Genomic DNA, 27,171 nt, shown 5'->3' on the forward strand with positions numbered 1-27,171 from the left:
GCATTGCTTTAGATTTTTCGGTCATGCATAACGGGATGTTTTGTGCGCAACCAACAATGCCGATGCTGGAATTTCTGGGAAACGAGCTCTTTAACAATATCACGTTAAAATAAGAGACCTTGTTCTGAAAACTATGCAGGAAAAGGACAATTTTGCATGGCTATGTTAAACCACTGTCGTAGACACAGGTCGTGCACGTCTCTTGAAAATCTCAATTTTCATAAAAGTTCACTGTGCCTGTGTATAGGATTTTGGGGGCCTATAACTGTTTTTGGTGCCTAAAACATGATCTTTAGTGCTAAAAAATCTGGCCTCTTCTTATAATCATCATTATTATGATCAGCCAGACTACGCCAACTGCAGGGCAAAGGCTTCTCCCATGACCCGCCAATCAACCCGGTCTTGTGCTTTCTGCTGTCACGTTATACCTGGGAATTTTTTTTATTACATCGGCCCACCAACCTTTCTGTCTCCCCTTCGTGCGTTCGCCTTCTCTGGAAATTCAGTCACTTACCTTTAATGAGCGCGGTTATCCTGCCTATGTGCTACATGCCCGGCCCATGTGCATTTATATCATAATAGACTTATTTTTGCTCGTGATATGGCTTTTTTTTTTCTTTCATACAAGTGGGTAGTGGTCATGCCGGGTGGACAGCTACTGAAGTGGACAGTAAACTTGCACAGTAATCTTATTGTTATAATGTGTGTAGACTGAAAACCATAGATGTGGCTAGCAGGCATACTTGGCTTGTCTCTGCACTTCTATAGCTAAACAGGTTAAGTTCGTGTGTAAGAAGTGCTGCTCAACACAGCATGAACTAGTTGGGTTATGCAGTCAGGGTTGCACTCGCTGCATCGAACTGGTGCATGATGGGTGAATGTGCAGGCAGTGTCATCATTGTTTGCCAGTCACTGCAGAATGAAGGCTTGAATCAATGGTCTCCGACTCACAGTGTCTTGTGTGAGGTGATTCCATTTTGTGCCTGTAAATTAATTTTGTTACTCTACTGAACATTTTGGTAGCCTTGGTTGCACTTCTGATATTTGCCAATCTGTTATCTTTCCATCTTATAACATCAACTGACTAGCTGCATTTAGGATATCTGCTACCCTTGTATTGTTATATAATCCATTCTACTGCTTTCCTGTCGTAAAATTATGCCTATCAATTTTTTTTATTCATTGCAGGCTGTGTAGTTAACTTCTCAAGTTTCCTTGCTATTACCAAAATTTACTTCACGTTACAACTGGCAAAATGCAATTTGTGCACTTCCTGCTTTAGTTTCAGTGGTAATTTTTTGGCCATGTGTTAATGTCAAGCATATGTGCATCAGCTCAAGCTTTGGTGAACTTTTTATGTAAATGTGCTCTTCTGATTTACTTAGCTCAGAATATGTACTCTTTTACCAATTCTATGGTCTGGTGTATTGCGAAGTCTTTTTTTAGTTTTTGCTGAACTATTTAGCATACATTTTGTCAATGATAAGATCCTAGGACCAAGCACATGCATCGCAGATTAACAAAAGTGAAAAAGAAAGTAATAGGCTCTTTTAATTACATTTATGAGCCACAAGAACACCATCGGATGTGTAATTGTAAATACGCACATCAGAAAACATGTTTACCATATTTTATTTGGATGCCCTTATTGGCAAAGAAAGGACACAGGCGAAATTTGCAAACAATTCAGGGTTGGTACAAGTCCTTGAATATCTTCAAAACCTTTTATTTGCTCGGCATTTGGCACTTGCTCGAAATTTTATGTACGAGATAGTACTACGGGTAGTAGGGGTTTATTGTTCCTGTCAATGCTCCTACTGGAATACTACTGTGTGCTTTCGTTATTACATGATTTATGTGTCAGATGGCACTGATTGTATCCTCCCAACTTTTTTGCTTGCCCTGCTTGTATAGTCACAGCATTCAATTGCCCGGTTTCTGCATTTTTGTTGCATGTCATATTTCACGTGAATGTCTTCATGGCTTTTATCGCCTTGACCTGACCTCATATGTAAAGCTCACTGTTCAGTGCACCTGAACAGACTTTTCACACGTACATGTGTCAGTCAGCGGCAAAAACGATACTGTGGTAGATTTTGGGCGCCTCTGTCACATTTATAGATTTCGAAAGACTGCAAAACCCCTTTCTTATTTTACAAACTCTTAATCTGGCAAAATAATTTGAGCGGGGTGGTGACAATATTAAATGGAGTTTGAACTGAGTGACTACAAGTGTGATAAATTTAATTGGGGTTTGAAACATTGTTGTAGTAAAAAACAAAATTCACATTTGGATGCAGTTTGTTTAGTCCTTAAGAAACGCATGACAGGCCCCTGAAAATCTTTGATTATCTTGAATTTTCTACTCTGTGAGCTCTCTGTTTATATTATGCACATAATGGTATACAATTTCACCTTAGTGCAGAACAAAAAATAAAGGCTTACCTGATTGTGAAGTGAAAAATTTGTGAACACGGGGTATCGCTAGAGCTAACGTTTGACCAGTGGACATTTCTTCAAGGCTGCAGCTGCAGGGACACCCTTTGTTGACTAATTTTTCAGCTCTTTAAGCAGACATGATCTTGTGTTCATGTCTGCTTGTCTTTAAAGGGACACTAAAGGCAAACAATTCGTGCTAGAGTGAAAGCTCATTCCTTGAGAGAGTCTAACACATGAATATTGTACACAGAACTGATCAAGAAATCGGGGTAGATGTAGGGCACCGTTTGTGCCACCAGTGGGACATTATGGAACAACATCTAGGTGAATTAGAGCATCCTAAGTATAGTTAATCATTAGTAATCAGCCTACCCATGATAAAGAAGATAAGAATTAGTTACCAAGACTTGATATAAGTACATTTTCACAGCAAAAATAACTGGTTGGGGTTACCATGAAGAAAAATGTTGGTGGTCCAAAAGTTTCGATTTCACCTGGCTTCGCCTTGCTGATGCAGTAGTGTCTCGATGCTAATTTTGTTCTTGCACAACGAACAGCTGTTCCTGCCGTAGTGCAATAAAGGGTGGGCAAGGCAAATGCTTCATGTCCCGTCGTGGTGGTCTAGTGGCTAAGGTACTCAGCTGCTGACCCGCAGGTCGCGGGTTCAAATCCCGGCTGCGGCGGCTGCATTTCCGATGGAGGCGGAAATGTTGTAGGCCCGTGTGCTCAGATTTGGGTGCACGTTAAAGAACCCCAGGTGGTAGAAATTTCCGGAGCCCTCCACTACGGCGTCTCTCATAATGGTATAGTGGTTTTGGGACGTTAAACCCCACATATCAATCAATCAGGCAAATGCTTCATCACCAGGATTTCTGTGGCGGGCTGTTTGAAGTGCGGTGACCGTGTACTGACCACTAAAAAGGAGTCTCTTTCAAAATAAGGGTTTCCATGACATGAAACAGGTGCTACGAGCCTTCTGGAATGCTATTTCAACAATCTGTGTAGGCTCAACTCATATATATATGCCCAGTGTCTTATATGGAGAATGCTCCTTTCTTGTGTTTTAAAATCCCTGCTTTTTTTTCAGCTGAAGACTAGATCCGCCTTAGCAAATCAAGCAAGTGTCTGCCTAAATGTGTGCTATAGCCTACACATTGCTTGCCCTTCCTATTGCTTGCCCTTGCTATTGCCATGAATGTGCTGCTACGTCTGGGCAAACGTATACTCTGTACAGGAGAAATACAATTTTAGTGGCCATGGTGTGAAAGGAAATTTAAGTCATGACCTATTTATTTATCTTCAAATTATTGCAAAAATCTCACCAGTCAGCCATTCAGGCAAAAAGTAGTTTGGTAGCATCGACCGTACTATTGCTCCTAATCGCAAATAAACAAGGTGCACTCACTGCCACGAGAAAACTAGGTGCAAAAAGATCTCGCGCTTACCTTACTGTCAATCAAAATTTTGTTTTCGTTTCGAGTACAAGTGCCTTATTTGTGCCTAAAAATGTTTTCTAAATTTTTTCTGTTTGGGCGTATCTGCCTTAATATTTACCTTTAGTGTCCATTCAAGATATTTTGCTGGTTTTTGCGCATTGTAGAAGCCTATATAAGCATCGCATAGATTTAAGACAGCACTTAGAATTTCTGTGGCTGAAATTACTTTTTTGACAAGAAGTTTTTCTTATCATTCATTGTAAAAAGAGAGAGACCATGGATGATTTAGAATTCTGGTCGGTGTACAAGTGTACAATATAGATCATTGGTACCATTGGGCAATTCTCAATTGCACAAGTGTTTACGCCATCCACTATCATACAATGCGTACATGTGATAGATTTTTATACATGGAAAAAATGTATTATACTTGAATTGTAATGACTTCATAGTAAATGTACTATTGGCGTCAAATGAAACCCGAACAGCTGCAAGCCTTTGCGATAATATAGTGTGCGCCATCCAGTTATCACCGTTGACAGGCGCGTGCATCCTGTTCGGCATCTCTGCGCATAAGTGTGCCTGTCATGGTGATAAGTGAGGGGCACTCACTATACTATCACGAAGGCTTGCCGCTGTTCGGCTTCCATTTGATGCTGATAGTATATATAGCAAACGGTACCATGCAGTGCAACTTATAGGGTACTGTTTTTGCATATTTATTACATAAGTAGAAATCAACCGTCTTTGTTATTGAGCAGATCTACTATTTTTCATGTGCAGCTCGCCAGTGGAGTCTGTACTTTTTTATGCGATCACCACGTTGCACAACTTGTTGCTGCATCAAGAAGGCTCTAAGATGGCTGTTCGTCTCGCTGGTGGCCTTCAAAAAATGGTGTCCCTTCTTCAGAGAAACAATGTCAAGTTTCTGGCCATTGTCACAGACTGCTTGCAGATTCTTGCCTACGGAAACCAAGAAAGCAAGGTAAAGTCTGTCAAAATGTGCAAAATGTGTTTGGAGCTGGTGCACTTAGTGCCTTTATGAAAGAGAATATGCTACCATGTGGCTTGTCACCTGCAGTCATTACGTAGGGTTATTCCCCCAGACACCTGTGATAATTGACAGATGGTAGTTGGAACTGCAGGTACCGCATTAGCTTTCTTATGTGTGGTGTCACTTAGAATTTGTAATTCTTCCATCCACCAGTAGCTATCTATGTTAGCAACAAAGCATTTCCTAGCTGCCTGTTGGTTAGGCTATGAGCGTCATGACATGTTCAAGTCATGCTCATGTGTTCTTTTTCTCTTTGTAGTTGTGTACATTGGATTGTCTTGCTGTATATGACCTTGTATTATTAATATGCAAATTTTTATTAAAGCATGGTTTTTGTCAGATTATTTTGCAATAAAAAAGTTAGTTTTGCCAAATGGGCAAAGCAATGAATGCGATAGCAACATATTCGAATGTTTTACGAAGCAAGACTAGCATTTTTAGGAGCAATATTAATTATAGTAAACATGCGCTTGCTAAGTAACTAAGTTTTCTGCAGCGCTGCCACAGTAGATGACCACATAAAGGCTTGTGCGTAGTGATGGCATTGATATACAAAGTGAGGCTGGCAGTCAACTTATTTAAATCTGATCTCGCATAATTCTACAAAACGCTGATGTAAGAGAACACGGCTGCTGTAGACTTTTGGAACCGTTTTTACGTGTCGCAGCTTTGTTGAAGCTCCCGCCTGCTGTGGGGCACAAGGCTCTCGCTGATCGTTGCCGCGATAGCGCGGCAACCATTAGCGCCCCCTCCCCCCCCCCCTTGTTAGCTGGTGAGATAAGCGCGCAGGCATACGGGTCTGGCCGGAAAGGCGATGTTCACTCCGCAGAGAAGCCTAGTGCATCCCCTTCCCCCCCACACACACACATACGTGAATGACGGCGGCGGGGACTGCAAAAATCGGCTGAGACTGTCCATATAATTGCTATCGCAATACTAATATTGTTAGGGGTGTTTGGACTTCTATTTGGAAGAATTTCGCTTGCAGAATCATGCTCTTTGTGCAGCTGATCATCCTGGCCAGTGGTGGGCCAGCAGAATTGGTCCGTATCATGCGTTCCTATACCTATGAAAAGCTTCTTTGGACCACTTCAAGGGTGCTCAAGGTGTTGTCCGTGTGTTCTAGCAACAAGCCGGCCATTGTTGAAGCAGGTATAGAGCTGCTTGTTTTACTGATCAAATCTTTTTGCAGTTGTGCAATAGTCTTGCCACTTTTTCTATTGTGACTAAATATTTGGCACCAATTTAAGCAGAAAGCACGAAACTCAAACATTGCTGTAAAATAAAATGTAGTTAATACTCTGAAGCCTCGATATGACGAACCCAAATATATCGAAATATCGGTTATACCGAAGTAAATGAAGAATGGCTTGCAATAGCTGCAGTATTAGGGATATACCTTCATAATGAATTTTTATATATAATGAAGTTCTTTCGTGGGAGATGCAACTTATTTTTAAGGAGGTCTGAATGTATTTGTATTCAGAATGGGAAAGTTTATTAGTTAATGTAATTTAATAGCTTTAGCTTCTGGGCAACCCAGATTTGCTTGTTTGTGTTAAACCATGTTCATGTAGGTGTGACCTTTATCTGTATAATAAAGCAAGGAAAAGCAGGAGGAGGTTGTTCTTGAAAGGGTTAGATTAGTCTAAATGGATCACATCAGGCAGGAAGTCATCCTGTTGTGGAATCTCATATCTTGTTGCCAATAAAGTCGTGGCAAAGCGAAGCCCCATGTCGCTTACTTGAGTTGTTCAGCCTATAACATGTACGAAGTCTGTTAGTAATGTATCCGACATTATTATTATTATTTTTTTTTTTGTGAGCACCTGACGAAATTGAAATAAGCGCGCTTGCATCAGCCGACCTTGAACCTTTGTGCGCATGCGTGAATTTTTTCCCACCTGCCAATAGCGTCAGTCACTGGAATGCTGCGTTTGAGTGAGGTAGTGCAAAGTGCTCTCATCGGTTTTTCAATGCAAGGAAAATGACAGGGCGATTACAGTGGTGTTACTGCATCAGTTTGCCAGAAACTGGGCCAGAGCCAAGTGGAAACCATTCATAAGATCGAGACTGCTTTACGTGACGACGCTATGAGCTCCACACAGATTAAGGAGTAGTACAACCGGTTTAAAGACAGCTGCACATCGGCGAAAAGTGAGCCACACTCCGGTGGGCTATTAACATGCTGAAATGACCAGGTCATTGCCGAAGTGAACGCTGTGGTGATGCAGGACTGTCGTGTGACTATCCAGAATATCGTGGAAGAGGTGGGCATCAGCAATTTCTCTGCACATTTCATTATGACCAAAGATTTCGCTATGAAGGGAGTTGCGGCGAAATTCGTGCCAAAACTGCTCAAGGGGGAGCAAAAGCAACTTCGTGTTGAACTCTCACAGGTCATGCTGGATTTCACAAGCAGTGAGCCGAACTTCATGAACACTATTATCACTGGTGACGAGTCTCGAGTGTACAGGTACGACCCGAAACCCGAATTCCAGTCGTCACAGTGGAAGCATTCTACGTCACCAAGACCAAGGAAGGCCCGCCACTCAGTATCACTTTGACCCAGCTACGACAAAGTGATACTGAGTGCTTTTTTTGACTTTGAGGGCTTTCTTTGACTCGCTTGGTGTGTTAAACCACACTACACTACACTATGCACTACAGGATCAAACAATCACGAAAGGGATGTCCTTTGTCGCCTAAGTGATGCTGTGCGGTGCAAGAGACCAGAGGTGTGGCCAACGGGAAATCTGGTGCATCCATCACAACAATGCTCCTGCACAATCCTCATACTCCTGTAGTTCAACAGGCTCCTTACTCTCCTGATATGGCCCCCTATGACTTTTGGCTGTTTCCCAAAGTCAAGAGAACATTGAAAGGAGAGTGATTTCAGACAAGGGAGGACATTATGGCTGTAATGACAGCCGAGCTCAGCTCCATTCCGAAAGAGGCATTCTCAGACTGCTTCCAACAATGTCAGCACTGCTTGGAGAAGTGTGTGGAGTCCCAAGGAGATTACTTCGAAGGGGATTAGGTTTCTAACATTCCAATTGTGACAGCTCTTTTTTTTTTGAACCACCAAAGGTCTGATACTTTTCTAACAGACCTCGTATTAAAATTACTATGAGCAAGCCCCCCCACCGAGCAAGCGCCCTCCTCCTTTTCTGAGAGATACTCAATGACAGAGGGGGGGAAGGGGGCAAGTGCCCTCCCCTCGTGCCATTTTCACAATATCATTCACTATTTTTGAGAGTGAATGCATGCATACTCTATAAAGCATTTCATTAAAATCACTGGTGTGCATTTTTGTAATGATTATTTTTACTTTTTTTGGTACCTTTTTCTCCAATATCTTATACGATAGACTGTCCGTCAACAAAAATCTGTTAAACAGAACGGCTGCTTAAATTGTACTAGTACTTCTCACAAGATAGGTTTCGGGGTTGTATTCTGCAGCCTTGTTCATCTTTCAGTTAATGAGACTCCTGTTAAACGGAACATATTTTCCTGGTCCCTTAAAGTTCTGTTTAATGAGTCTACTGTATTTTGCTCCATGACTGAGCGAGCTCCCTCCCCTCCAAATTTTCTCAGATTATCTTTCACTGTTTGTGAGGTGCTTGCTCTCGGTTTACAATAGCATTTTTTTTTTCTTTAACTTTTATGAGCAATTGATCCTGATATGTGTATCTTTTTGCAGCAAATCTGGCTAGTAAATGTGATTTTGGCTTTGATGCAAGTGTTCGAGTGAAATTTACACCGATATGACATGAAACACAGAAAACGAAAATATTAGCATTACTTGACCTTGCGGGTCTGTTCTGTGGAATCCAGCGAGTGGCGGAAAAGTTTCCTATGGTATTACTTAGCCCTAAATTTTAACATTTTAATCTATAATCACTGTAATGTCTCTCTCTCTCTGTAATATGTTGTGTGAGTTTGGAGCCAGAGTTTGTACAGACTAGACCCGGATTTCAAATGAGGGGCATCTCAAGCCACCATGTATGAGACTTTTTATAACACGCAGCTACTAGCACGGACAATACACAACAGTATCGGTAGCTTGTGGTTGATATAAAATCGCCATTTCTGGGCATTGACGAATGCTATGAACATAGTTGTAGATTAACCATCTCGTGCTATGCCGCTACTGCTACTTTGAGAATGCAAGATAAGAAAATCAATTACGAAATTTTGTACAGGTTTGTTTTTGGTATTTTCACTTCCATCTCATGGTTGACCGGAAGTCTGTTATTTAACCACAATGGATGACTTCTGGCCAAGCATGTGGCCAGAAATGTTACAGGTCAAATGTGCGCAAGATATTGGTCGTGACAGCCTAGCTAATATCGTAAAAGCCCGCATATAGCTCGGACCCGCACATAGTCCGGGGGCGTAATTTGGGGATAGCAAATGCGAGAAAAGTTTTCACCTGAATATAGCCAGAGTAAAACGGAAAAATGCATTTATTGACACACTTCATTCATTGTCGTCGTCGGACGCACTCTCTTCCTAAGCTCCCTTGTCAGAAATGTTCTCCCACAGCACATTATTCTCAGCGCCATCAAGCGCGTTCGAGATGGAGCATTTTTTGAACGCGTGGCAAACGAGCGCCTCGGGAATGCAGGCCGAAGGCTCGACTATCTACGAGCAAGGCTTTGCTGGCAAAGCCCAATCCAGCCGTCCGGCAGGGGTCACTTCTAGTTCTCTGGACCTCATCCACACCGCGTACAGGCGCTTGACATGGTCCTTAAATGGCTTAATAAAGCACACATCAAGCAGCTGCAGCTGTGATGTTATCCTTCCCGGGATGACAACGAGCTCGGTGCGGGATCCACAGCAGTGGCTTTATGGAGTTGGTCAGGTGACACTGAAACTTGTTTAGCACAAGCATCGAAGGGAGCCCCAGCAGTGCTTCAGGCTGTCGACACCACACGGACTTTATCCAGTCAAGCACTGGCGATTCGTCCATCCATACCTTGCACTGGCAGTAGACGACATTTTTTGAGAACTTCTGCCCCTTCGACAGCGTCTTACGTCTGAATACCACGTAGGGTCGTAGCTTGCAACCGGCCCAGTCGATCGCATGATAACTTGCTTGGAGCCTTCCTGCTGCACCATCAGCACCGAGGGCATATCCAGGTAGAACGGCGTTTGATCTCCGTTGCCAATCTGGCCCAGCTGAAAGGGGCAGCCTTTCGCAACACAATTACATACTTTGAAACTTCACAAGGTCCTCTTCGTTGCTATTTGGTAGCTTCTTCAAGATCGACATACGCCGATGTATGCAGAACCCAGCGCGGCGCATGAAGAGAGACACCCAATGTTTGCTCGCTTTGAAATCTTCCGGCTGAATGCCTTTGTCTCAGGTGATCTCCCTTGCCTTCGCTTGTTGTAGCTCTATGTCAACGAGATGTGCAGCTCATTGCTCCCCCACAAAGTCTGCACGTTTTCACTCCACATCAGGAAACGCATCATTTTTCGCTCCATATAAACTTTTTGGCTGGCCGCTGCAAGCAAAGAGCGCGTCTTTCTGCTTCCGTCAACCACGATGTCTCCGCTCGTTGACTCCGAACTGCCGCATCGCGGCACATTTGCCAATGGTTTCGGCAGCAGCAATAATTTTCTTTTTAAAAGTAGCAGAGTACTGCCTGCACGGTGCTGACATGACGTAAAATCACCGGAGCAAAATCATGGTCGTCGTTATGGGCCCAAAGTTGAAGCAAAGGCCACTGACCACTGTTGCATGTGGGGCTGTGTATGACTAATGCTTGCCACCGCTGCTAACATATAGCCACATATAATATTGGGCCGAAATTTTGTACCCTAAAATCTAGAAGAAAAAAATTGCCGACAGCCGACAGTACCACAGCGCCAAAAATAAGGCCTCTGCGAATATTCCAATGCTTTGAATATTTGAACGAATATCACAGCATTCGAATTTGCTTCAATTTGAATTGAGATGAATGAAAATTTTGAAGCATTTTAAATGAACAAACAGGATGAAAATTTTGAAGCATTTTAAATGAATGAACAGGCGTGAATTAATCCACGTGTAACCCCCATAAAGAAGGTTTCATTGCTGTGGAAGGGTGTTAAGCGGTGAAAGCACCCATTAAAATGTATATTACTAGTTCGCATGCAACTTCCTGTAAAGGTGGTTTCACTGCATAAAAGGTGCACGAAGTCGTGAAAACACCTATTTGAAATCCACGTTGCTTCAAATCGTCATATCAAAATTAAATGAACATATAACCATCACATCGATTAGTCATATTTGATGTTTAAAAGCCTGTTATACAACCTTATATGCTCTAAGTATAGTAGATATTGAAACGTAACATATATTATAGGCTAACACTTGCATTCTACAAAAGTCGAATCCTGCTGCTATTCAAAGTGGTTTTTACTTTTTTTGAATAAAAAAAAACTGTGTTTGCACAGGCCTTGTTTCAATTTAAAAAATATGTATATTGTGCAGGTCAGATAGGTCATAACAAATATTCCCCCCCTTTTTTTTGTAACATGTGATATATACTGTTGGGATTCGATTTGAAGTTATTCAACCGAAATTGGTACTCGGACAAGCCTACTAAAGATGCTTACCTAATGCAAGAGCGTACGTATCGACCTAGTGCTCTCAGAGCCGCATGCGTATTGTTTGATAGCGTTACTTGGGGAGGCATTTTACAGGCTCATGCTTGGGTTTTTAGTGAGTTCTTTATTCAGTGCAGTGCATGCATGGTTGTTCAATCAGGTGGAGTGCAGGCCACGTCGATGCACCTGGGGCATCAAAGCCAGCGGCTAGTGCTGAATTGCCTGTGGACGTTGCGCAACCTTTCGGATGCTGCACTCAAACAGGAGAGCCTAGAGCCTTTGCTGGCCAGTCTGGTCCAGCTGCTGGCAAGTGGTGACATCAACGTGGTAACTTGTGCTGCGGGCATCCTTTCCAACTTGACCTGCAACAACCACCGCAACAAAGTGACCTTGTGTCACGTAGGGGGCATCGAGGCCCTTGTACGCACAGTTATCCAGGCAGGAGACAGAGAAGAGATCACAGAGCCTGCTGTGAGTGCCCCCTGATTTTTTAAAAACTGTTTAGAGCCTCTGTTTACGCACTTATGCAGTGAAAACAGATGACATTTAGCTAGCACATGTTCACAAACATTCCTTAAATAAGGGGAGCCCACGCCCACACCATTGGCATATGTCATGACATTTTTATGGTGTGTGCAATTTCTAGGAAGAACACATCAAAATCGCATTAGCAGGAGGTGAAACTGTATATGGACTAGTGCGCCCCTCTGTGGTGGTCTAGTGGCTAAGGTACTCGGCTGCTGACCCGCACGTCGCGGGTTCGCATCCCGGCTGTGGCGGCTGCATTTCCGATGCTGGTGGAAATGTTGTAGGCCCGTGTGCTCAGATTTGGGTGCACGTTAAAGAACCCCAGGTGGTCGAAATTTCCAGAGCCCTCCACTACGGCGTCTCTCATAATCATATGGTGGTTTTGGGATGTTAAACCCCACATATCATCATCATATGGACTAGTACGAATTCGTACATGTCTGTATATGTCGTTTTATTGGATTATACTTATCTTGTACGTGTATACTCTAGCCAGAAATGCAAGAAACGGTAACTTTACGTCGCATGGAAGTTCACTCTGATCGTAAGCTCACCGACACTACAACATGCCACAAGAAGTGCTCAATCTTTTCGGCAACAGCAGAGACTGGTGTGGTGATCAATGATTACGACTTCCTCGCAATTACGATGATGTCTTCACAATAAAAGAGTGAAGGTGCAGGGGCAGCTGGCGAATATGCCATTATGACTAACCTCCGACAACCTGGTCACAGACATCTTCAGCCATCTGCTCTGCTGCGAGGCCATTTGAGCATTATTGCTTGCAGTATACTTGTCTGCTTCATGTTGAACCAACAGGATACTTGCCGCGCCCGTGCACAGTGCGGAGTGAAGCATGCACAACAAGACTGAAGCATTGTTGTTTTCTTAGTCAAATGACATACTTGTAATATGCACAAGAAACTTCGCTGCGGCAATTGTGAGACAACTGTTCATGCCCACAATAGCATAATAGTTGGACAACTCATGTTGCCCAATCGTTGAAAAGTACTGCAGCAAGACAGCAGTTTCGAAAATATAGCTTTGGCAGCCGTAGAGTACAGCGTCTAGTTGCTTAGCCTGTCGTGTTCAGTAAGCAAAGGCGAGGGCATGGTGGCTGTGTGCCAGCGAAAGCAGTTGGCAGTCACAGAAGTGGCCATCTACACATTCTGTTAGTTAGTTGAGCTATAAAATGCACATAAAAAAAACAAGTAAACTTCTGAAGGTACGCATGAAACAACCACGGAAAAGTGAGCGATGCCTCGTTGATCTGGTAATGCGCCGAACCAAAGAACACACCGAACTAAACACAAGCTCCGATAGCATATTGCCTGGATATGCCCCCAAATCTGTTGACTTACGTTTCAAGATTGCCTGCACGTGTCCGCTGTTTTTGAAACCAAACGATAAAAAATGGCCGCTCAACCACAAAGAGCAAAAGTTTATTAAAGTAATCTACTAATTTTTTAACAATTAAAGTAAAACTATTCAAACTAAACATATAATCATTATTTTTTCATTATTTGTCCTCCCCCTCATCTAGTCGCTCTTCAGTCGTCACGTGGTTGTTGATGTTTGTCGAAATAGGTTTCAGACCACTTTTTATTCCGACTTTCGCGACCTATTTAGATTGATCTTGCCCAGACCGTGTTGTTAAATCCCACCAAACAGGCAAGACGTTGCATGCATCTTTTTGCGAATGGCATCAAGTTTTGTTTGCTTGGTTTTATGGAGCCACCAGCTTTGCCGTTTGCAACACTCGGCGGCAGCGATTGCCAACAATGTTACCATGGCCCAAATAGAACCAAACTTGCTCGTCCCGAAGAACAACATGAAGCATGGCACTATTGGGGACTTTTTTTTTAAGGTTTCCTAACCTAAAGAACTTCATTTTCACGATCTTAAAACTTGGAAGTGCAAAATCGAGATTAGGAAGGAACATAGAAAGAAAGGACAGGGCGCTGTGTATTATTTCTGTGTTTCTTCTCATTCTCGTCGATTTTGTGCTTCAAGTTTTACCAATTAGCCCAGCAACGTGTTTTTTAAGCTTCATTTACACGGCATCATCAATTTTTTTGGACTATTTCGCTATCTCCGCCAGGTTCGGAAAACCGGTCGGCGACTGTATAATGCTGTAGTCGTGAAAGTTGCGATGCAGCACGGGGGCATCTTATCGATTTGAACTTGTTATGGAACATTGCGGCGATGAAAAAAACTCGCTGAGTGTATCCATGTAATTGCTATCGCAGTAATAACGCAGTTTTTTTTACTGTAAAATAAGTGTTTTGGGTTAGCTCTCCTTCAGTACTTCTCTTGTTTAATTTGCGCATTTATTTTTCGAATTTTCGTACCGAACCTGCATATAACAAAATCCTCTTTATAATGAATTTTCCCGAGACTTCATCAATTTCGTTATATCTAGGTTAACTGTATTCCTGTTCATTGACGTTGAAAGCATTGCTGTGATAAAAAAAGTTTGATATAAAAGAGATTTTTTGAAGTTCGGTATAGTCTGATTTCATTGTAGCATATTTATCTGAATGAAACTTGAAGCCAGCTACAGGAAAACAGTACTTTAATTTGGGGAAATTGCAGCCTGTGCCCCTCTTCCCACCAACGTATGAAGCCCTTGAATACATCTGCTTTAATAGAAGCCAGTACTCTGCATTTCAGTTATTGTTTCGCTGTAATTGTCCTGCGTACATAGAGCGCCAAGTCTGCATGCTCTGGCTGCTTAAAAGTGGGGTGCAGCCACATAAGCTGGCTGCATGCCAACTTATGTTGCATTAAACCAGTGGTAAGGTTCTGGTGGGCACCACTAGCTCACTGTTATCTCATATTGTAGATTAAGAACATGTTTGTGTTTGCAGGTGTGTGCATTGCGGCACTTGACCTGCAGACACCCGGAAGCCGAGCTAGCGCAAAACTCTGTGCGGCTCAACTATGGCCTGCAAGTGATAGTGAAGCTTCTGCACCCTCCAAGCCGCTGGCCCCTGGTCAAGGCTGTCATTGGGTTGATCCGCAACTTGGCCCTGTGCCCAGCCAATCATGCACCGCTGCGCGAGCACGGGGCCATTCCACGCCTTGTGCAACTGTTGCACAAGTCCTATCAGGACACTCAAAGGGTAAGCAAAAGCTCCACTGCAAAAGCTAATCATCGGAGCTTATGCTTTGTAGTGTTGTGCAAGTGTTTGGGTTGTGGAGCTCTTGTTGAAAATGAAGCTTCAAAAAAACTTTTGGGCCCAGTAGGCACATAACGTTATATTCAACGTGGGAACTTCAGCGCAAATCGGGACTGACCACAAAGAGGTAACTCATCTCTTCTTTGGGGTCAGTGCTGGTTTGCTCTTCGTTTTCGATTGAGGTATAAAACTGATTTTCAATTAGAGCACTGCGAGGTGTAATCTTTCGGTTAACATTGACCAAATAATTATTTTCTCAAATTTGCGATTTTTTTTTCTCAAATTTTATTAGCTTAAAAGGTTAGAAAAAAAAATATCGCAAAATGTAGCTTCCACAGAATAAAGGAATACAAACTTGAATTTCAGATATTTTCGAGTTAGAGTAAGCAATAACACGAGTTTCAAGAACCTTAAAAAACGTTGTAGTTGATTTCTGTTAGGTATTTAAGGGGGGACGTGGCTTTGACAATGAACTTTCTTGTTTCTGTTCGGATGATGATGAAAATTGGCACAAACACTAAGAATGGCCTCACCGTGCATCCATAAAAATTTTGAGGCGATAGCACAGATACTTATGAGAAACAAATTATTTTTCAATTGAACCTCGTAGAGGGGCTGGAGGATTTATAAAATGACAAAAATGGTTGGTAATTGCTGTATGCACAGCCAAATGTATGTTGAAGGGGCTGCATTCTCAAGATAATTTTTTTGCAACACTAAAACTTGTAGTTAACGTTTTCTCCAGCGACACTGCAATGAGCACACTTGCACTACAAACAAGAAACCCTATAAAAAAATTCTTTAAAAAGTAAAATGAAAAACTAAGATCGCAGCCCCCTGAAGCACAGTTCAAGGAGTATTACACAATAAACGAAATCAAAATCTGTACAGTGGTTGCCCAGATGCCTGCTCCACGAGCTGAGTATAATGCCAAAAAAACAGTATTGAGAGAACTGCGTTTAATGTTTCAACTTCTTTTTACGTCTTTAAAACACCTAAAAATTGTGATCTTAGGTTTGTCTTGTGATATTTGACTTCGCATGTGTCTGGTCTCTGACCAGTGTGCCTCGGTTGCCCTTCTCCCCCCCCCCCCCCCCATAACCTCCTTTTCATGTTTTACAAAGAGCAAGTATGGATTTCAAGCAAAGTTCTTTGTATGAAGGAGTGGTGTGATAAGCATGACAGAAAAGATTGTAATTGAATAAGACCATATACTGAAATATTACACATATTTCTTGTGCTGAAGTTGCAAGTAGCATAATTAAGTACTTGATTACAAATATTCACTGAACATTTCTTTATTTGGAGAGAAGTTTATTGCATCAAAAAAATGGTTCACACCATGACGGCCTATGCCTTCTTTCCAAATAACAAAGTTATAGGCAGAAGACTGGTGGCACAGGAATTTTCAGCAGTATATTTAATGACGCGAAATGGGCATATAAAAATTCGTGCCCCTGATTCATACATGCTCTTTTGCCACTCTAGCCGTGAAACGCATCATCATACAGTCGGTCGTGGAAACGCTGATCTACGAGGCATTCATTGCCTCAGAACATTCATAGATGCTCGTGGCGATACCAAGCACGGCTCCAGGCTCGTATAAATCGCATCACAAAAGCTTATTGACATCACTCCATATGACCGTGGAGTGCCCGGCCGCGTGAACAGTGCAGCCGGCACGTTATGCACTTGCCGGCGGCGTTCGGGTGACTATGCGCGAAATGTGTAATTACGATGACAAAAATTTGGCACGCACTGCGCTAGGCATCACATTTTCGAGTGACGACACATGAAACTGCTAGCAGCTGTTCCGAGTAATCCTTGGCAGTTGAGGGGGGTGCCGAGCTTGACTGTGCGGTCCGCTGCCAATGCGTAAAATGCCCGTACCTGGTTCAGGAGAGCTAGCGAGTGATGTGCTTGATTTCTTGCGAAGAAGCACGTCGCTAAGAGTGCGCTAGCGCGTCGTTCTTGCCCGCAGTCTCGCTGTCAGCAGAGTTAGGGCTAAAGGCTACTCCAATGACGCGCCGCGCTCGTAAACCGCGCGCCCGCTCGTAGTAATCTGATCGTGCATCCGGTGCGGCCGCTCGTAGTAAACTTATTGTGCCGCCGCTTACAGCTTCGTTGCTTGCGAAGAAGCACGTCACCACGAGTGCGCTAGCTGGAGGCGGAAATGTTGTAGGCCCGTGTGCTCAGATTTGGGTGCACGTTAAAGAACCCCAGGTGGTCTAAATTTCCGGAGCCCTCCACTACGGCGTCTCTCATAATCATATAGTGGTTTTGGGACGTTAAACCCCACATATCAATCAATCAACGAGTGCGCTAGCACGTCATTCCTGCTCGCCGTCTCGCTGTCGGCGGAGTTAGGGTTAAAGACGACTTCGATGACGTGCCGCGCTCGTAGACCGCACTCCCGCTCGTAGTAACCTGATCGCGCATCCGCTTAGGGCTCCTAACTAACGCGTAATTATATCCTAAGTGATCATCGAGCCGTGAAAATGCAAAGAAGTAGCGATTTTCGAGAGCCATGTCCTCGCGACGCACAAGCAGCAGACGACGAGCTCCCGGAGCGAGAATCGGGCCAATGGCGAGGCGAGCTGAGGCAACATGGCGTCCACAGCCAATCAAGGGCCTCGAAACAACCTTCAAACATTTGTTTTTTGTGTGCTTGTTTAACGGGAGGAGCCAGGTGAGGCGGGAAAGTTAAACACCGAGAAATGTTCTTTCCGATGAGCCCAAAAAGCCGGCTGCCGGCCCCGCCATCGCGAAGCTATAATTTTTCGAAAATCTGTTTTCTCGCCGTTTCCAGAAATATTTTCGCATGCTACTTAGGTGAGTGAAACGAATTTTCCGAAGCACTTCTGCGCGGTTTTCAGTGTAGATATTCTGGAATCGGATAGAAAAAGGGTTCCAGAAACTGAAAACTCGATTTTCAAAAAATAGATTTTTTTGCAATTTTTCGCGATCCCAAAGCCGCGTCCCCCCTTAAGGGGCGGAATCACAGTGACACATCCACACAAGTCTGACATCACTTGATTAGTGCGACTCTCAACATATTAGCAAGGGCTGTCAGTTTGCTGTCAGTCTCACGTTGTTCACTTAAAGAGCTACGAGTGAATGGTTCACCGACTGACAGTGATTTCTGTGACTAAGCATGTTTGAAAGACGGGAAAGATGCTCACCGCTCGAAACTATCTTGCAACCCCACCTGAATTGAGTCGTAAAAAGCATTGAGTCTGAAGATTATAGCACCTCAGCTTCAAGCTCTCGAGGCGACAATGTTTTGTGTTAGCCTAGGACATCTGCAGTTGTTCAATGGTTCATTTCCTTTAAGGCCTCAAGTGGTTTCTTCCGCCACACGTGCATAACTGTTGACTTTTGCACCTAATCCTAAATGTACTCTGGTTACGTGCGAGGCCCACATGTCGTGAGGCCCACATGTCGCTAGGGTGCAATGTGCACGCACTGGCATCAGAGCTTCTCCTCACAACAAGAAGGCTGCCAGAGCACAGCTTGGCCCTGCACTACGGAGGTGCGAGATGTTTTAGGAATGTGCTCAATTTTATTTATTTAATTATTTTTTCAATACTATCTGCAAAGTACAAAAGTACATCGTACAAAAAAAAGAGAGAGAGAGAGAGAAATGTGCACGAGTGCTGCTGTGTCTCAACAAAAAACCAAGCATTGCTTGGTTTTTTGTTGAGAATTTGTTGAGAAAAAGAGAATTCGAACCAAGCATTGCTTGGTTCGAATTCTCTTTTTCTGTGTTAATAGAAACATTGGGTTAAACATTCATTTTTTATATTATTCGTCGGTTTATTTTCCAAATGTATATTCTGGATTTTCTTTGTTTTGAATATTTTTAATATAGTTTTTTTTTACTGCACTGTTTATGAGCTGGCAACTAAAAATTAGACTTCGCACATTTTTATTCTACAATAATTTTGTTGTGCTACAACTTTTTTTGAAAGAGCATTTTATTGTGCATAATTTGGTAGTATGCTGCAATGTGTGCTATATTCTGTATTTTCTTTGTTTTGAATATTTTTAATATAGTTTTTTTTACTGCACTGTTTATGAGCTGGCAACTAAAAATTAGACTTCTCACATTTTTATTCTAAAATAATTTTGTGCTACAACTTTTTTTGAAAGAGCATTTCATTGTGCATAATTTGGTAGTATGCTGCAATGTGTGCTGTAGTACTTCTCAAATGGGCAAAAACGCTCTTCCTGAGACATGAAAAATGGCCATTTTCTCACGATAATGAAAGATTTAGCTAAACACAAAGTACTGTTTTCTTGAAGTGACTAGTTTTAACATGCTACCATTCTACTAATCATAATATTTATTATCCGTTTCAAAGTGTCTTGATATGTTTTTTGCCCAGCAACGTTCCAGTGTGGCTTCAAATGGCAGTCAACAAGGAGCGTACTCAGATGGGGTGCGCATGGAGGAAATTGTCGAAGGCACAGTTGGGGCTCTGCACATTCTAGCGCGAGAAACTCACAACCGAGCCATCATCCGCGGCCTCAACGTCATTCCAGTGTTTGTGCAGGTCAGTATTTGCTTGTGTCACACCGTTACCTACTCTGCTACCAAGCATGAATATTTTTTTCAGCTCCTGTACAGCGACATCGAGAATATACAACGTGTTGCCGCTGGAGTCCTGTGTGAGCTAGCAGCCGACAAAGAAGGCGCTGAGATGATTGAAGCAGATGGTGCTACTGCTCCGCTCACAGATCTTCTGCATTCCAGAAATGAGGGAGTTGGTGAGGTTTTGTCTTTACTTTTTTTTTTGTTTTTTATGGAAACTGTCTGCGAAACATTTGTGGCATTAGCAGAAACCCTCTATCAAGCCCCCCCCCCCCCCCCCCCAAAAAGTGCCCCATTTTGGTGTTCATTAAATTTTGCACGTGAGAATTGTTGCTTGTTTCTTTTTTTTTTTTTAATAGGAATTATGCAGTCTACCTGAGTCGAGCAAAACTGTGGTCTCTGAGGTTTGCGTCTGGCCTGTCACACATCTCAGATTCCATGCTAGCATGAATAACTTGTGTATCGTAATCTGTTTGCACATGCTGCAAGTATGAAAATTTTCTTGGTTCTTCATATTACCCGTTCATTCGTAGAGAACAAAGAGTGTGTGCACACATTCATGAAGCACCTGAAATTGAAAGATGTGTTTACAAAACCCTTGAAAGTCCTGGGATTGATATTCTTCCTCTAAAACCATTAAGTTGCTCGATAATTTATTATGAAACGGGGTTTCTGTCTTGTGCAGTGTGCAGAAAAGCAATAAATTCAGTAATCATTGAGAAATTTTAAGTGCAGCAGAATTGATCAGGAACCAAGCAGTGGTCACAGGTGTTCAGCTGACATCAAGCAAAAGAAATGGGCTTGTGTTGGCCACATAATGTGTAAAACAGACTGCCAGTGGACAGTTGTAGGAAAGCCTCGCCGCGGTGGTCTAGGGGCTAAGGTACACTCGTCTGCTGACTGACCCGCAGGTCGCGGGATCGAATCCTGGCTGCGGCGGCTGCATTTCCGATGGAGGCAGAAATGTTGTAGCCTCGTGTGCTCAGATTTGGATGCACGTTAAAGAAACCCAGGTGGTCAAAATTTGCAGAGCCCTCCATTACGGCATCTCTCATAATCATATGGTGCTTTTGGGACGTTAAACCCCACATATCGAATCAGTCAACAGTTGGAGGTAAGGAATGGTTACTAAGGGGAATGAAAAATGCAGTTAAGGAAGGCAGAGTTAGATGGAGTAATGAAATGAAAAAGTTTGCAGTGATAGAATGAAATCAGCTCGCGCAGGATATTGTAAACTGGATATCATTGCTAGAGGCCTTTGTCCTGCAGTGGACTTAAATGGGCAGAGGATGATGATGACAATCTTGGTTATGCCCACTTTCTGTGGTGCATTAGCATGGACCTGGCGAACTCTGTTTTGGAAACAATACAATCGAACTCTGGAATATTGCGTCGGTAGGGGAACTCAAAATAGGTTGACTCGTTGGTAACTCTCCAACAGAGATGTAACGCCAAGGTAGGTATGGTTCAATCCAGCATGGTTCTTATTGTTATTTGTATGTTTGACTGCACTGCACGCCTGTGTTGCAATAAAACATAATTATGCAGTCACTGTTGCCAAGCGCAAATAAGGCCCTTACTTCATGCCTATCACCCTTGTTTGGCTCACTTATCCTACATAGTATCAGGGTGTCTACCAACCTGGAAAACCTGGAAAAGTCGGGGAATTTAGACCCTTCTGGAAAAGTCGGGGAATTTCTGAAAAACCTGCCCAGCTCATGAAAACTGACGGCAGTCTGTTTATCCGTCACAAAAATAAGCACTATCATTGATTAAAGCTTGAAAATTTGCTCCTTTGGCTGACTACAGTGAATAGCTTGAAGAGGTGGGAAAAGAAAGGCAGTGCATAAGTGTCGCTTCTTAGTGCAAATGCGAAAGGATAAACCAACCAAAAGAACACATTTCACTGACATTTCGGCACCTCATGCGGGAGCCTTGCTCACAATAAAAAGCCATAAGAAAGGCACAGCATATTTAAAGGGACACCAAAGGGCAAAACTTTTTTTGTTTTTCGCATATTAGGGAAGTACGATTCTACAATCCTTAAAACGCCATTCTCACCACAATACGACGTTCGGTAAGCAACAAAGCGCACAAAAAGAAAATGTGGGTGGAGGCGCCACATATACTAAACGCCGTGATGTCATAAATTTTGAAGGCGGCTACTTGGTCCTACATAACTTCTACTCAATAAAAATTAAGTACATTGTCATCTGTAGGTACGAAAGATCTAAAATACGAAGTTCCAGAAAATTTTCTCAAGCCAATGTTGCGAAAATAAAATTGAAAAATGCATTTTGAAGTCTCATCACGTCTGAAGATTTCAGCACAAAATTTAAAAATGAAATTTCAGTCATTTTCTCCTTATGATAGTGAAAAATAAAGCATTAGAGTTCTCAGAGTGCAGTCTGTCAATCTAAACTAAGTCACTGTTTTTCTTCAGTGTCCCTTTAAGTAGGCCTAAGTACGTGACATGGATACATTGTCGCTCTAAGGATACATTGTCGGAAGCATCCCACCACTCCTGTTCAGCATATGGGCAGTTGTTTGTATGTGCAGGGATTCCATGTGCAGACATGATGCTAGCGTAATTTATTTATTCTTTTTTCAAAGACGATAGTATTTCTTGGGATACTTCAACGCAGAAATTTCGGTCTGTCTACCTGTCCATTGAAACACTCAAGGACGACCACATCTAGAGCGCCCACCAAAATTTCTCAGGTTTCTGCGTTCATACTTGTGCGATTGTCAAATAAAAAACAAATATTACACATAGGGAGAATATACACACGTCAATAATATGTGGTGTGTTTCTATATACTAAAAAAGGCATACATAAGTAACTTTAAGAACGCTGCACTGACAATGCGACGCTATGCACGAGAAGACTAGTTTCCTACGCTTTGCTGAAACGATACAGTGCTGCCACCTACCATGAAATCTACAAAATATGGCCTCTAAGATTGTGCGCGCTCGCTATGACGAAAGTCATCCTTTTGTTTTCCGAGATTACCGCCAGACGACACTCGGCTCATATCTTAAGGCAGCATCTCCAGAATCCCATTGACCGATTTTTTCGCGCAAGACATCAAAGAAATGTTTCACTCTTTCCAGACAGAAGACTATCGTCTTCCGACGACATTTGCCATCGAACATGCAGATACAGGCGAATTTGTTTTTCTAGAACACATGCGCTTGACCAGTCAATTTGATGACCTGTAGATCCCACATTTTCTCCAAGAATATTTACGGCCACGCGTCGTTTTGAGACATGCAGTTCATGTTTTTTAACTCTTCTTGAAATCACCGGTTTTGCAGTTGTACTGGTTGTCACGATCAGGGGAGTCTATAGTGTAAACAAGACCAGGGAAATTTCCGTTCAGCAACTTCTCCTTCACATTGACTGTAGTATTTCTTAGCTTTTAATTGGTACATGAACTAGTATTTGGATGTCTGTTGCTTCTACATATCGTGCAGCATATCTAACTTGGTGAACTTGTGCATCTTTGTTTTGGCCACGATTTCGGCTTGGCTTGAAGGCCATCTAGTTAGGCTAGAATTGCCATCGGCAGAGACTTGCCGGGGTATGTCGTACCTTTTTTATTATTTTATTATTGTTATTACTATTTTTATTATTCGCGATGCAATGGCAAACGTCCTCAGCTACACACTTACTGCTGGTAGCTCGCATTTCAAGGGTAGCATTGGGTAGCTTTAGCTAAATTTCTCATTTAAGTTTCTTGAGATTGTGTTCTTAAATCTGCAATTATTTTTTAGCATCCCATCCTTATAAGGGTATGTAAACAAAGGTTACACGCTGGCATTCGAGATTCATCTATGGAATCGAGTTAAATGTTTCGGTATGACGGATTCCTTCTTGCCATCATATTTTTCGAATGTCAGCTCTTTAAACGCTACCCCCAGTTTTCATTTCAGGCACCTCAGAACTTTTATCATGCTCTAAGCGTCAAAGTCCAGAGAAATAAAACAACACGCATGCGCTTGTTATGGGAAAAAAAAAAGATTTTGTACTACGGCTCTATTATTGTGACATTATCACTAGTGATTGTCAAGGCAAGGGGCACAGCATACGCGAATAGTAGCTATCCTTTTAGGCTGAAAAGTATATTTTAGAGGTGTGAAAATCTGGCAGTGATGTACGTAAATCAATAGTGAATACGGCAGTCTATGTCAATCTAATTCAATCCAATTTGCATCCCTGAGCGGCTTGGACTGTAGCCATTACAATGAACTAGAATATACTCCAGTGGCGAAACCGGCCGGGCTCCCGCACCCTTCATTTACCAGATGCCGCGAGAAGGCACCGTTGATACGCTTCGTAGCACTTTTGGCTGGGTTGTCGGACTATCGCGGGCTTCTTTAAACTTTCAGCTGTGGTTAATTTTGACTCATGAGTTTGCTTCCAGGTTCTTCCAAACATCAAACAGCCAAGCTGCTGACTGCCTGGCTCAAATGTTTTATATTGGCCAGATGTACTTTTTCATACTTGCCGCACATGCTCAGAACATTCTGAGCGCGTGTAGTATGTTTATTTATTCTATATGAGCACCTGATTTAAAAGTATTTTTTTTTTTCACTTGGGGGGGGGGGGGCGCATTGTTTTTTGTGTGCACACAGTTTTCCAAGCAGACGTGACAGTCATGGAATTTGCTTTTAATCATCATGGAAAACCTCGAAAAGTCAGAGAATTTGAAAAAAAAAAAAATCAAAATGGTAGACACCCTGATTGTATTTGTCATCAGAGTAAATATCCTATATGGCATCATCTGCAAAAATTGTTCGATTGGCAAGAGTTTCAATATATACACAAATTACAAATTCATTGCGGTGCTGTTGAAAGGGTTAACTTGCAGAGGCACAGCTTTGCAGTGAAAAATGGTGGTGAACATCTTTTATACATGCTTTGTACAGCTGTAAACTTTTTGATTGGATTTATAAGTGATATATGACTGTTCTTTATTGATAGTAATCCCAGTAGCAATACCTCAGTTTGGCTGTGTGAGAGAACTTAGCTTGTGTTAGCGTGGCACATTTGGAAATGAAACATTAAAAAGGGAAAGAAGACAGGGACTTCTAGAAGGGTAGGTGCTAAACTTCCAACTGTTTATTTTATGCCCTTGACATTCATTTTATATGTGTAAAAACACAACTTGCCTTACACGTGGTGTCATTCCAAGAAACGTCATTTCTTTATCCGTCAGTGTAATTGATGGTGAACTTACACACACGTTGCAGAAGGTTTGACAGGCGGGCCAGTTGGTACAAATTCATAATAAAATATACGCTTGTTCGTCTCTTCTCTTATGTCCCGTTAATTTGCGCTTCCAATAATTTCATCACACACGTTTCCCATTTCGGCTATAGCTTCAGCTTCTTTGATTTTCGCGGGTCAGTTGATTGCGAGACTGGCAATAACGGTGCAGCTGTGTAGATCGGGGCAGCACGCACAACTATTGCAGTGCGCTGCTAGGAACCCTTCCGCTGAAAGTTTATTTCTTGCGTTGTAGCCATGTTCACGTAGTCTATCATTAAGACTCCGCTTGGTCTGCCCTATACAGTCGAGCCCGCTTATAACGAACCTGAGCCTGACGCGGTATTCATTTGCTGTATCCTAAAGTTCGTAGTAAATGAAACACAGCTTTTAAAAAAGTTGTGAGTGAAAACACAAACTTTTTTTGCCCAAGACAGTACGTGATGCACGTGTTTAGAAGGGCAGAAGCGATAAGGGGTGTCTCGAGTTTTTTTTTTTTTTTTTTCAAACCGCAGCGTGCTCGTTCGCCGAGGCCCATGGCAAAAGCTGCATGAGGCGCTGGCTCCAAAGTTTCGTCGTTCTTGCAATTCGATCCCTCCAAATCGCTCTTGCCGCGTACTTCATTCACAATGCCTTAATCCGTGCACAGTTCCGCGGTGTCGACATCATCATTGGCCATAATGAAACCATCGCAACAGATGTCCTACCCGCCCTCTCATGTCAGAGTCGTAGCTGCGCTGCCACAAATCGCCGCCGCAGTGGTTTTGTTCGGAAGCTTCAGGCTCGGCATCGGGCCCCACGTCGATGAAGTCGGCCTCGCAAAAATAGTTTCGCGTGCGTGTAGCCGTCACCGCCGCCCACGAAATATTCAGCATCTCCACAGCTCAATACCGGGACGCCCAAAGCGGCAAGTTGGCTGCCAGGTGGTCAACAGCTATGAGCAAGCGCTCTGCAACGCAGCATTTAACACGTGGATTACGCCCAAGCCAAGCGGTGACACTTTCGACGTTTTGTTGAGCGGCAGGAAAAAGCGTGCAAGTCCTCCCGTCTGCCATCCTGAGCACACACGAACACCAAGAGTGAGCATGATGCGCACACGCGACACACATGCCAGAAGGCGTGGAACAGCTCTGGGCCCGTTTCTAGACTGAGAACGAAACTTTTGAATTCAAGCCAGCGTGGGCTAGCGTCGCGGAGCGGTGGAGACAGGCGAAGGGGTTGTGAATAAGAGAGGAGAGCCGATTTGCGAGAGAAGGGCAAGGAGTTAGAATAGAGGAATAGAGATAATCTCGTTTGCTGTAACCGATCGGCGGTGCTTGGAGACGTTCATTGTAAATGCGATTTCGTGCCATTAAACCAATGTATATTTTCACGGTCATGCGGATGTTGTTCGTTTGAAGTAAAAGTTCATTTTAAGTGGGGCCATTATATTTGGGCTTGACTGTGTAATTAATACTTTCCACAAGATAGCAAAAACATGTACACAATGCAGCACACACAATCTACCTATCTGACCTTGGCACAGACCAAGCGAATGGCATTATTTGGGCAGGTCCACTTGCAAAGCTCCCCAAGTTTTGCAACACTACGCATAAGTTAACCCGCTGGGCCACTTTCTTCAAGTTATGAGAGGTAGTGTGTGTATACGAGATTACACCTACTCTGCTGCCCGAGCGCTCCAACAATTGTTGCCTGTCTTTGTATGAAAGTTTCAGGATGTGTTCAGCTACAGAGACCTGCAGCAGACCTACAGAGACCTGAACGTATCCTGAAAGTTTCGCACAAAGACAGGCAACAGGTGTTGAAGTGTTGGGGCAGCAGAATAGGTGTAATCCCGTATATGCATACTATCTCTCGTAACTTGAAGAAAGTGGCCCAGCGGGTTCACGTATGTGGGGTGTTTTCAGCCCCCAAAAAACTAAGGAAGCTTTGCAAGTTGACCTGCCCAAATAATGTCGCTTGGTCTGTGCCACAACACTTTTGTGTGAAAGAGTTGTCTCTACAAATACTTGTTCAGAAGTGGGAAGCCCCACACTAAAAGAAAGTGAGCAATATTAAGGGTCAGT

General features: G+C 42.9%; 1 protein-coding gene across 1 annotated transcript in view; it reads left to right on the forward strand.

Annotated features, from left to right (window-relative positions):
- Window positions 1-27,171, forward strand: part of arm (armadillo) — a 64,285-nt gene that overhangs the window by 16,382 nt on the left and 20,732 nt on the right. Inside the window, exons 7-12 of the mRNA XM_037427146.2 lie at window positions 4,659-4,860; window positions 5,937-6,081; window positions 11,690-12,000; window positions 14,928-15,182; window positions 19,628-19,795; window positions 19,859-20,009. Of these exons, the coding sequence (XP_037283043.1) occupies window positions 4,659-4,860; window positions 5,937-6,081; window positions 11,690-12,000; window positions 14,928-15,182; window positions 19,628-19,795; window positions 19,859-20,009 (1,232 nt within the window). The remainder of the gene's footprint in view (window positions 1-4,658; window positions 4,861-5,936; window positions 6,082-11,689; window positions 12,001-14,927; window positions 15,183-19,627; window positions 19,796-19,858; window positions 20,010-27,171) is intronic.

Source organism: Rhipicephalus microplus, chromosome X (genome assembly GCF_043290135.1).
Source record: "Rhipicephalus microplus isolate Deutch F79 chromosome X, USDA_Rmic, whole genome shotgun sequence".
NCBI classification, from domain to species: Eukaryota; Metazoa; Arthropoda; class Arachnida; order Ixodida; family Ixodidae; genus Rhipicephalus; species Rhipicephalus microplus.